The 12,274-nt window shown below is 54.4% G+C and overlaps 1 protein-coding gene across 3 annotated transcripts in view; it reads left to right on the top strand.

Moving 5' to 3' along the window:
- ST3GAL4 (ST3 beta-galactoside alpha-2,3-sialyltransferase 4) overlaps positions 1-12,274 on the top strand; it is a 52,255-nt gene that overhangs the window by 6,767 nt on the left and 33,214 nt on the right. Inside the window, exon 1 of one of the 3 annotated variants that reach the window (XM_043452401.1) lies at positions 7,137-7,327. The exons of 1 other annotated variant lie outside the window; for it this stretch is intronic. Coding sequence is in view for 1 of the 2 variants with exons in the window: in XM_043452399.1 (XP_043308334.1) it covers positions 11,254-11,262 (9 nt within the window). In the remaining variant the exon portion in view is untranslated. Of the gene's footprint in view, positions 1-7,136; positions 7,328-11,243; positions 11,263-12,274 lie in introns of those variants that run through there. One more of the 3 variants, XM_043452399.1, reaches the window with a different exon arrangement.

Genomic DNA, 12,274 nt, shown 5'->3' on the forward strand with positions numbered 1-12,274 from the left:
GAAATAAGAGAAAAAGAAAAATACGAAAACAGGAAGAGAAAAAGAAAAAAAAGAAAAAAAAACAATAAAAGAAAAAAAAAATTTTTCCTAATTAAAACAAATCGAAAAATCTATGAAAATGAATGTTAAGAATAAGGTGGGAGTAATAAGGGAATTTTAAAGAAAACAAAGAGAAAAAATAAAAAAGAAAAAAAAAATTTTTTTTCTTACAAAAAAAAAAAAAGTAAAAATATATCTAGGAATTTCTCTGGAGCTGTTGCGGTCAGTGTGGGTTTGGTTCAGTTTCAGATAGCTCCTTGTTCCAGCTTACACTTCTCGATATCTACAGGCCGCTTCCAGTGTAGTCGGTGTTATCTACAGGGATTTTAATCTGTTGCACCGGTCCCTTCTGAAGCGGTTCCCTTTGTTTATTTGGCTTCTGTTTGCCGGTCTCTTCAGTGTCTCATTTCCGCCCTGACACAGGCGGGCGGAGGTGGTCTCTTATTCAGGTTGCTAGTTCCCTCCAGCTGCGGGGAGGGGCTGGCGCTGCTTTCCCCATCTACGTTGCCCAGGCTCCCGGCTGTTCTAGATGGAGCGTGCCTTGCGTTGCGCGCGGTTCCAGCCCTCGGGTGTTCCACAAAAACACGGAACAAAAAGCTGCGCCTGCGTTTTGTGCCTTCGCCGTCCCAGTGGCTCAGGCAGCCAGGAGCCTCACGGGCGCACTCTCCCCAGGTGCGGCGCGCCTTCTCCCCTGCGCGATCCCAGTCAGTCTCAGTTTCCGCCGCGCCAGTCGGGTGCATGTGCCTTCTGCCCTCCGCGTCCCCAGCCCCAGTTCCCGCCCGCGCCGGTCGGGTGCGTGTGCCCTGTGTCTCGTGGCGACCCTCCCGGCAGACACTGACCATCCAGAATCTCAGGAGGTCTTTGATTAGAAACTGGAGGCCTGTTTGCAGTGCGGTAGGGGATGCGGTCCTTGGGGCCGAGCCTGCCCTTTCCCCTCCCCCTTGCCTCCAGCCTCCGGCGGGGCTGGGTCGGTCCGCAGCCTGCAAGCTCTTCTCTGGACTTGCTCGGTCCCTTTGTTCTGCGAACGGCCGGCAGTGTGTTCAGCCGGTTAATTTTCTCTCTCTCTTTTCCTGACCCACAGTTTAAGTTGGTAACTCACAGAAGCTCCCTCCGATTGTCCTCAGGGCACTCAGGCCCGGTCCTTAACCTAAGCAATGCCGCCCGCTCCTCTCCGTTCCGCTGCCACTTGCTGGTGGCGGATGCGGGTGTCTGGGGTACTTTTCTGCTGGGAGTTGCTTTTAGGCAAGTAATCTGTGGGTTTTATTTATTGTTCCCCTCCCAGTCAGGTTGCCCTCCGAGATTCAAACACTTCCCCCAGACCCGCTAGTGCGAGGGTTTCCTGGTGTCTGGAAACTTCCTCTATTAAGACTCCCTTCCTGGGACAGATCTCCGTCCTTAGCTCTTTTGTCTCTCTTTTTATTTTTATATTTTGTCCTATCTCCTTTCGAAGACAATGGGTTGCTTTTCTGGGCGCCTGATGACCTCAGCTAACGATCAGAAGTTGTTTTGTGAAGTTTGCTCTGCGTTCAGTTATTCTTTTGATGAATTTGTAGGAGAGAAAGTGGTCTACCCGTCCTATTCCTCTGCCATCTTGGCTCCCCTCTGCCTTTTCTAAATCCAGCTAGAACATCTGGAAGTTCATGGTTCACGTACTATTGAAACCTGGCTTGGAGAATTTTGAGCATTACTTTGCTAGCATGTGAGATGAGTGCAACTGTGCAGTAGTTTGAACATTGTTTGGTGTTGCCCTTCTTTGGGATTGGAATGAAAACTGACCTTTTCAGTCCTGTGGCCACTGCTGAGTTTTCCAAATTTGCTGGCATATTGAGTGCAGCACTTTTGCAACATCATCTTTTAGGATTTGAAATAGCTCAACTGGAATTCCATCACCTCCACTAGCATTGTTCGTAGTGATGCTTCCTAAGGCCCACTTGACTTCGCATTCCAGGATGTCTGGCTCTAGGTGAGTGATCACACCATCATGATTATCGATGGTGAGTGTGTGTGGGGGGGTTTAACCACATCTGTGGCTATCTGGGTCATGAGATCTTTTTTTGTATTGTTCTGTGTATTCTTGCCACTCCTTAATATCTTCTGCTTCTGTTACCATACCAATTCTGTCCTTTATTGTGCCCATCTTTGCATGATACCCTTGGTATGTCTAATTTTCTTGAAGAGATTTCTAGTCTTTCCCTTTCTATTGTTTTCCTCTATTTCTTTGCACTGATCACTGGGGAAGGCTTTCTTATCTCTCCTTGCTATTCTTTGGAGCTCTACATTCAAATGGGTATATCTTTCCTTTTTTCCTCTGCCTTTTGCTTCTCTTCTTTTCTTAGCTATTTGTAAGGCCTCCTCAGACAATCATTTTGCCTTTTTGCATTTCTTTTTCTTGGGGTTGATCTTGCTCCCTGCCTCTTGTACAATGTCACGAACCTCCATCCATAGTTCTTCAGGCCCTCTGTCTATCAGATCTAATCCCTTGAATCTATTTGTAACAACAGAGATAGACATAATTACAAGTAATGCCACAAATGTGAGTACTTTGAGAAAAGCACAGGGGGCCGTGGGCGCTTATGCCAGGAGAAGCCAGACTTCCAGGCTAAAATGAGAGTTAAACGACCACCATGAGCTAAAACAGAACACCCAGGGAGACCACGGCTCAGCATGGCCAGAACCTCAAACCTGGCTCCCAGCATGTCCAGTAGCACCCTGACCAGTTTTTCCTTCAGGACCAGGAAAAAATGAAAGTCAAAACTACGGAGAAATGTATTATCGTCCTGTTGTATATTCTTTTCAGAGCCAGCATGGTCTGGTGACCCCTGCACAGAAACTGCACCATATCCAGATATAATCTTGGGCAAGTTAGGTAACTGCTCATCAGCTAGGAGTGAGTGAAAGCAGTGCTTACCCCTAGGAGCTTTGTGAGGATTCAACAAGAGGATTTTGTGGACATGGTAAGAACTCATAAATGTTAGCTGCCATTTTCCTACTGCCGGAAGGGCCTAAAGGATGCAGCCAGTATATTTGGGTTAGATATTAAAAAGGACTTCCGGATTAGAAGGCCATGAAATCCTAGACTGGGCACTGAAGTCATGGAAACCGAGACTTGAAGGCAGAAAGCGAGCCATAAACTCTGTGGTTCATTGATTGTGGCCCCAAAAGAGACGAGGGCTGTGTGCAATGACTTCTCAGGATTTCTTCCAGCCGACAGGTTCCTGGAATGCATTTTAGCCTTGGCCTTACGGCAGGTTTCTAAGACTACAATAGTGATGTCCGCTGCTATTGAGAACCCTGGGAACCGCACAGCTCGAGCGTCCAGCCATATAAATCTGATAAAAATAGGAGCTGAAACACCATCCCCAAGTTGCTATTTTTAAAAGCATCTGAGATGCTGGATTGGGTTTATTTCTTCTTCAAACGGCATCTCGTTGTTCCCTCCTCCCGGTGGGCAGGATGCTAACGTGGCACATGCGAGGGACAGGAGCCAGAGGCCTGGGGAGGCGCATGTGTTAAGGGCTCACACCCTGGCCTCCCAGCTCCAGATGCACCTGCCCCTCCCACAACCCTTGCTCCTCTGTCTCCTCCCTCTGCTCCCTAGAGAGAGAGAGAGGCCCCCTGGGCGCCCCAGCAGAGCTGTGTCTGCCAACTTCCTCCATAGCAGAGACAGAACCGGAGAGGTAAAGGGGGTGCTCCGGAGGTGGGAAAGGAGGCAATATGGCTCGGAAGGGGGCCAGGACCCAGACCACTGATCCTCAGGGTGTCTTGACACATCCTTGGCACAGCTGGCCCCGAAAGGAACAGTTTTAGGAGCCGGAGCTGGGTCACCCCACCACACTGCCTCTTGCTAAGCAACTCCCAGCGCCCTGCGGATGGGCAAGTGGGCTGGGAGGGGCTTCAGGCGAAAAGTCCCAGAACCGTGTTCCTCCTGCCCTGCAGATGATATGGGTTCTAGGCAGCCAGCTAAGCATCTGGCTGTGTTAAAGAACTAGAGGGAAAAGATCGTGAGTGAACACACTGCGGCCTGAGGGGAGGAGTCTAGATGACAGTTAGCTTCTGGGCACTCAGTAACCAGGCCTGGGATAAGCTGGGGGGAGGAGAAGGGAGGAGATCTGAATACAGTTTATTGGTTAGAGGAGGGGGTGCCACGTGTGTGATAAGAGCACACGCTTTTAACAGCGCCTTATACTGCTGGAGCAAATTTATATCCGTTGCCTAATTTCACATCAACAATAGCCCTTTGAATAATTTACAGTTACTTCCATTTTTTTTTCCTAACAAGAAAATTAAACCTATTTAGTGACTGAGGCAGAGTTGGAAATCAGGTCTCCAAGAGCAGAGCTGGCCCTTCAATTTGGTGTTTCCCGCAGGGTGACGTTTACGTGGTTGAGAACAAGAACTACCAGCTGTGTTTAGATCGAGTTCATTACGGAGTTTGCGAAGTTGCAAAGCTGGGTTGATTCTCAGCTCAGCTCTGCGATTCCAGTCGCTTCGGACAATTGCTTTACTCTCTTTGGGTCAGTGTCTCCCCTCTGACCCCCACCCCGCGCACCAGGGAGGCTGGTCTCTCTCCCTTCAGCCTTGCCCCGCCCCGGCAGGGACTTGAGTCACCCTGCCAGAGCTGAAGCTGATGCCAGATAAGTATTTGTTGTGTGAATGCTTGATTGACAAAAACAAGCATTAATTACGCTTGGACACTGGTGATTTAGACACTAGTGCGATGCAGGAGTGACCTCCACCATGCACGGTGTGATTTAGAAGGGACAGCCATCTGTAGACGCGCTCAAGGCCCTTGGTCTTCACCCTGCCTCCTTCACTGTGCTGACGCAGACCGGAGTGCTTCCTCAGTTACCTCTTCTCAGACCATGAACCCTCCGGTTTCAGCTGAAATGAACTTAGAACTGGCATTTCTGTGAACCCCCCTCGTCAATTACTCATGCCTTATACTTAGTCATATCCTGTGCTAACTTACTCTATTTTTCTTTTTAAGTATACCTATGGCTGATTCAAATGTTGATTGGCAAAAACCAACACAATACTATAAAGCAATTACCCTTCAATTAAAAAGAAATAAATTTAATAAAAAATAAGAAAAAATAGAAACAGATTATTTTAGGTCTTATGCAGTTTAACTGCAAGAAAAAGATAAAATGATATTATAAGTACTTAAGACTGATCAAATTCTTTGACACATAAGAAGTAAACAGACCAAATATCTCTACCTAACAAACAGCTAAGGCTTCCCAAGTGGTACTAGTGGTAAAGACCCTGCCTGCCAACGCAGAAGACATAAGAGATGTGGTTTTGATCCCAGGGTCCGGAAAATCCCCTGGAGGAGGGCATGGCAACCCACTCCAGTATTCTTGCCTGGAGAATCCTATGGACAGAGGAGCCTGGTGTGCTACAGCGCATGGGGTCACAAAGAGTCAGACGTGGCTGAAGTGACTGAGCGTGAACACAAAAGACAGCTAGGAAAAGAAAGGTGAAAATAAAACCCTACATTTTTTCCCCCTTTTTAATGACTTTAAGAACACGGTAACATGGCATTTGCATCTGATTACATTTTGTATTAACATAAGTATTGAATGAAATCTTTTGGTTTAAAAAAAAAAAAAGAAGTATTGGACTATATAGTTGCTTTACAATGTGTTGGTTTCTGCTGTGTAGCAAAGAGAATCAGCTCTATGTACACCTACACCCCCAGGACACTGAGTAGACTTCCCTGAACTATAAGGCAGTTCTTATTAGTCATCTATTTTATATGTAGGGCTTCCTAGGTGGATCAGTGATAAAGAACCCCCTGCACTGCAGGCTACTCTGAATGATGCTATATGGGTGAGTATGTGTCATTATGGACTCCTGTGGGGGTTCAGGGTTAAAGAATCCACCTGCAATGCAGAAGATAGGAGTTCCATCCCTGGGTCAGGAATCTCATGGACAGAGGAGCCTGGCAGGCTACGGTCCATGAGGTCTGGAGGGTCAGACACTACTTAGCAACCAAACCACCACTACCATCAATAGTGTGACCAAGTCAATCCCAGTCTCCCAGTTGGCCCCACACCCCTTTCCCCCCTGGGGGTCCATACATTTATTCTCTACCTCTGTGTCTCTATTTCTGCTTTGCAAATAGGTTCATTTGTACTAGCTTCTATCCTAACTTATCCTTGAGTGGGCGTCCACTGTGAGCCTTCTCTTTGCCACTAGCTGGTTAAGCTTTCTTGGGGGTTGGGGTCTTACACGTTCCTTGGAGCTCCGCTACTTCCTCCCCGCTCCACCCTCCTCCCCCGGCTCTTCACACTAAGGGCTCTTCACCTCTGAGAGAGTGTCTTGGGGTCTGGGGATTGTCCTGCGGGTGGCTTCTGGACGGTTCTTCAGCCTGAGTAGTTTCCTGGCTTGATTGGAGTGGGTGGGCCCCAGGCACTAGGCTAAGGGCCTGGCGGGTTTTTCCCCTCGGGGCAGGATGCCTGGCGCCTTCAGTAAGGAACAGAAACTAAGACGCTTTCTCAAAGCCAAGAAGCGGTGTGCAAAGGAGGTGCAGAGGGAGAAGTTTGGGGGTGGCAGGGCCGGTGCAAAGGGAGGGCGCAGGTCTCTGACCACTGCACCAGGCCACTGTGCGTGGGAGGGGCGTGCCTCAGTTTCCCGAGGGGGAGAAAGACACGGTTCCACGCGTGGGAGAGCGTAGAGCGCTTTGCAGGGCTCATTGTTTCCAGGAGGGCGTGCATGGGCTGCGCTCGGCACATCCATCCTGGTGCTACTCACAGGCTGCGCCCGCCTGAACTCTGCGCCCTCACCCCACCAGTCTCCTCCTACCCGCCCCGCCAACACCCCCTCCCGCCAACACCCCCCACCGCCCCGCTCTCCGCCGCCACACACACCCCCCCGCGCCCGCCCCATCGGTCTACCCATCCGCTCCCCTCGCCCCGGGGCCCGCCGCCCCCTGGTTCCGCTGCCGCCGACGGCGCACCTTCCCTAGTCGGCGGCCACCCGCCCCGCCCGTAAGCGGGATCGCCCCTGCCCTTCCTCCTCCTCCACCCCGCCCTTCCTCCTCCTGCCCGCCTGCTCCCCGCTCGGCTCCCCGGCCGTGTGCGCAAGCGTGTCCGGCCCCCTTCCCCGCCCCACGCCGGGGCCCGGGCCCCCGCCTCCCAGCAGGCGGACTTGCCCGCTCCCAGGCCGGCCCCGCGCCTGGGACAGGGACCGGGCCGAGCGGAGCCGCCGCGCCTCCAGCCCGTGCGCCTAGCGGATCTGAGCTGCGCGCGGAGCCATCCTGCCCCGCCCCGCGCCACCCGCGAGGGTGAGTACGCGGCGGCCGGTCTCCGTGGGGCCCGCCAGCGAGGGCGGGGAGCACCTCCGGGTCCCGGCCGCCCGGTTCCCTGCCCGGCGCCGCGAGAGGGGAGGTGGTCGGGCCGGGCACGTGGGCGCCGCGCGGGTTCGGGTCGGGGTCCCGGAGAGGCGGCCACAGCCCAGGGATTCCTTGCCCTGGATGGGATTTTCCACGGAAAGCCGATTGTCTTTGCTCCCTGGGAGTGAGCGAATGGGACGGTCCTCCTCTCTGGAAAGTTTCTAGCCCCCAGCCCTGCGCCGAGGCGGAAGAGGCCCTCCCCACCCCGCCTCCGCGTTGGGCATCCTCTGAGCCGCGCTTGCTCCCCACAACTGCCCCACCAGGTCCAGGAGGTCGGCGGGCTGGCTTGGCTGGAGTTGACAGGCTCTGCTGGGGCCGCCTGTGTGCAGGAGACCCAAGGTCGCCAAGCAGAGCCCAAGCGTGGGGGTCGCTAGCTGCAGACTGGCCGTGCCCAAGACACCAGTCCACGTTCCTGGGGGTCTTCGGGCCTAGGCTACTGTGTCTGGGACCTGCCTGGCTGGTGGGCAATGGGGAGGGATGGGGTTGGGGTGGAGTTCATTTCGGGGTAGAATCCCTGGGCTCAGTTGTCAGTGCTGGGTGCCCCTCTGGGGCCCCTGCTGGCTGGGACCTCCCTGGCAAAACCCTCAGCTGCCAGCATGTCTGTCGGCACTCGCCCCTCCATTCCCAGTCTTGGGGGAGGCTCTGCCTGGGCCATCTGAGGCCTCATCTACTGTTGTGCCCCTGTCTCCCAGACTGGGTCCTGAGTGCCAGCATAGGGGGCTCCTGCCAGAGGGCTGGGGCTGCAGACAGTGTCCGGGGGCTCAGCTGTGCCCGTCTGACCTCCTGACCACCCACAGGCTGGCACACCCTCTCGCTTCTCAGGGCAGCCTGTGCTGTGGGGTAGGGGGGTGGAGGCACAGTGTGGAAGCCCAGTTCAGGCAGACTTATTCTTTGCGGAACCTAGGGAACGGGCCTGGCATAGCTAGGGTGGCAGAGGCGCAAACCAAAGCCACTCTCCTGAGCTATGCTCTGCCGCCCGCCCCGTCTAGACCCCCGCCCTGGCATCTTCGGGGGTGGGGGGGGTGTTGGGGAGGAATCGTTAAGGTGCTGACTGCCATGGAAGTTACCTGCATAGAGGCAGAGGTATGTGCGTATTTGCTCTTAGCAGCATTTCTCCCACACCCTCCAAAGAGACTCTCCAAAGGCTGCCCATAATCCTGGAGAGGTTGCCCGCGAGGTGCCAGCTGCTTGGGGCCTAGAAATGAACTTCCGGGGCTTCTTCTCTTCGCCGGGAGCTAATTGGCGAATACCCCCTGCCCAGGTTGACATGGCCCAGGTCCCTCTGGCCTATACCTGGCTTGGTTTGAGTCTCCACTGTGAGGGTCTTCGTGCCTCATCCCTCAGCATCCGTGTGCTGGGCGGGCGGGAGATCTGAGGCTGTCCCCTGAGCCCTGGGCCTCCCTCCCAGCACCCGAAGGAGAGCCAGGAGTCTGGACCTTTCCCCCAGAGCCCAGGTTATCAGGGCTTCAGAGGGGAGGGTGGATGGTAGGAGGAGTTAGCAAGTAGCCTGGGGTCTCGTTCTAGACGTGGAGGCTGAGCAGCGTCCGTGCCTTGGGAGTGGACTGCTGCTTGGGGCCGTAGGGTCCCTTGCCCATGAGTGGAGGCCCAGGCCGAAGCAGTCCTCAGCGCCTTCTGAGCTGATTTCCCTTTTGTCCCTCACCTGCTTCCCTTCCCAAAGCAGTGACTCACTCCCACTCCTCAGAAACAGAGTTCTTTGGCCCCTCCACCCTCCCAGCCCTTTTAGATTCCTAGGATCCAGTTTTTGGGTTTAGAACCGAGAATCTGCTCCTCTTAGAACTGTAGCAAGTCCTAGAAAGGAAGGACTTTCCTGGTGGCTCTGCCTGCAAGAGAGGAGACAGTCAAGACTCTGCCAGCAATACAGGAGACCCGGGTTCGATCCTTGCCTTCCGAAGATCCCCTGGAGGAGGAAATGACAACCTACTCCAGTATCCTTGCCTGGAGAATTCCACGGACAGAGGAGCTTGGCAGGCTACAGTCCATGGAGTCTCAAAGAGTCGGGCACAGCTGAGTGACCGACACTTAACACTTTCTTCCCCGCTTTTCTACAGCTGGGGCCAGACCTCCATTCCTGGGCCCTGTGAACATCCGTGGTTTACCCACTCTGGCCTGGCATCTATGTTACACTGGGTGCCCACCCAGGCCCTATGTGGGTGCATTTTCTGGGTGGACTCCTCCACTCAGAGCGGCTCAACAGTTTGGCCTTTCTGTCAAAGAGAAGGGGTCCCTCCATCTTGCAATAATACATCATGGTCCCAGCCCATGAGGATGGGGTGGAGACCTCCAAGTCTCCTGCAAGGGATCCTTCAGATCAGTGTCCCAGAGGGTCCCAGAGACTGAGGACCAGACCTACAGCTTGTGACAGCCGCCAGAACCCAGCTGAGTTCCCAGGCCCTGGGGGTTGGACCGTGGTGCTAGGGAGCAGGGCAGTCAGGTAGGGGGACACCCAGAAAGTGTACGGGGCCTGACCCTCCCCCTCCCCCTGACTCCTCAGCTGCCTGGGGGTACGCATTCTTCTGCAGGAACTAGCTAGCTTCTCATACCTCTCCACCTCAGGTCCTTCTCCACTCTTGTCCTTTTGGTTTCCTTGAGGAAGTGCCTAGGGCGGGCAGATTTGGGTGCCTGTAGTCATTAATTCCCTCTCTCATTGGTCACCCTTTCCTGGAGGCGCTCAGCACTTGTCCACGCTTGCTTGGAGTGTGCCAGGAGGGGTTGCTGGCCACGCCTGGACTCCAGTTCACTCCTGACCTGTGCCGCAATCTGTGTGTGTGTGTGTGTGTGTTGGTGATGCCCTTTATTCTACCGGCGGAGGAAGTGGTCAAGTGTTTGCTACAAGTGGGAGCAGCTGTAGTGATGCCTGAGCCCCAGGCAGGTGCGACGGGCCTCCGACTGGCGCCCCTGAGGCCCACAGAGGGGGAAGCTCTGCCGGGGGCTGCCCTGTGTTGATTGCTCTTCAGATGAGGAAGGCCATCTTGAGCCACAGGTTTTCTTTTCATCTTGGCCCCTTGCCTGGGACCAGTAGCCCTGCCGCCAGATGACCGCCTTATCTCTGCCACCCCTACCCCCCGCAAAGCCACCCTGCAGAGACATGATGTGATTGTTCTAGAATCTGAAGCCCTGGCTTCTGCCCCGAGCCCAGGAGGGAGGAGGGTGCTGCTGCGGGGGGTTGGAGGAGGGTGTCCACTTGGGCCTCGAGGGTGGGCAAGGCCTGGTGCCGCTTCACTCCAAAGCCTGAGTGGGTTGGGGACTCTGGAATCTTGCTCTCCTGTGGAGGGTGGGGAGCATGGTTGCTAGGAAAAGGACAGGAAGCTGTTTGCAGAGTGTTTGGCGGGCACACTGTTGTTTCTGCCGTGGGTCCAAACCCTCCACCAAGGTGCGGGCTCCAGGGACTTCGGTGATGCTGCTGCGTCCATGATCTGCCCTGTGTCCTCCGCCAGGGCAGCCTTCACAAATACCTGGCCTTCTAGTAAAAAGAGAGATAGTGAATAACAAAAGTGGTTACAATTTATCTATCAAGCTATCAAGCGCTTAATAAATGCCTGGCACAGCAAACCTCTACAAAAAAAAAAAAAAAGCTGTGCTATTCACTTATTTACATCACTTCGTGTAAGCTCATGTGACTCTTTCATTAAGCCCGTTTGTAAATGAAGACAGGGAGGCGTGGGAAGATTGGACCACTTGGCCAAGGTCACACAGCTCCTAAGCAGCTGAGCTGGGACTCTGCCTGCATCCAAAATCTTGTGCTTTTCAGCCCGGTTCTTTACTGTTCCCCAAGCTCATCTTACCGTTCCCCGAGATCTATGAAGAAGGTGAGTCTTGGCGGTGTGAAAGGGTTTGCTCAAGGCTACAGGGTATTGGTGACCATGGGGAACACGGCCCTTCTGATTCGAAGTCTGGAACTCTGTGCAGCCCTCAACCCCATGTCTGACCCGGCTGGTCCTGGGCTTCCAAACCCCTGCCTCTCTCATCTGGGCAGGGCCGGGTTCCCCTTCCTCCCTCCCTGCTCCTGTGGCCCCTCCCAGCCCCTGCCAGCACCCACCTCTCCTGCTTTCCCGCCGGTAATTGCTTCCATCTGGCCTGCCTGCCGGCTCCTATTCCTTGGAAATGCGGCTCCCTGGCTGCTGCCCACAAGGCCTCATCCGGCAACAGTGGCGACACATGGGGACAGGGAGGGGTCCTCTGGGGTCTGAGCTTGGGGACCTGCCTTGGCAGCTGCTCCTGACACCCCTAGATTCCTGCCGGGCCATGGTGCCTTTGTTCCAGGGTGCTCCTGGACCCCGTCCTGGGCTGGTCAAGACCAGAGAGGATCCTCAAAGACCCACATCCTTTTTGCTTCTTAGAGGTTGCTCCGATCAGGAGGAGGGAGGCCTGGTTGGCAGGGTTGGCAGGAGAGAAGTGGGGGTGGTGGGGCCCTGCCCTGGGGACCCCTTGCTCGAAGCTTATGGGAAGGGAACAGCGGCAGGGACCCAGGGACCTGGGAGCTCTGGGCAGGTGAGCATGGAGCCGGCTCATGTCCTTGGGTTCTGAGCAAGGAACTCAGAGCCAGCAAGACTAGAGATGAAGCTTCGTCCTTTGTCGTGATGAAAAAATAAAACTGGCACGTTTAACAATGCATCCAGAGCTCTGTGGGCTTCCTTGCTTAGGGAGGGGAGGGGACCAGGTCCTCAGTGCGGCCATCTGGAGATTTCAGGAAGAAGACTCTGCCTGGGGGTGGGCAGGGAACGTGCCGTGCCCCTGATGCTGTTCAACCGTGACCCTGACAGGGATGGTCCAGAGGCGATGCAGGCATGGGAGGGGCGTGTTTGTGGGAGGGGTGTGAAC

This window comes from Cervus canadensis, chromosome 29 (genome assembly GCF_019320065.1).
Source record: "Cervus canadensis isolate Bull #8, Minnesota chromosome 29, ASM1932006v1, whole genome shotgun sequence".
Lineage (NCBI taxonomy): Eukaryota > Metazoa > Chordata > Mammalia > Artiodactyla > Cervidae > Cervus > Cervus canadensis.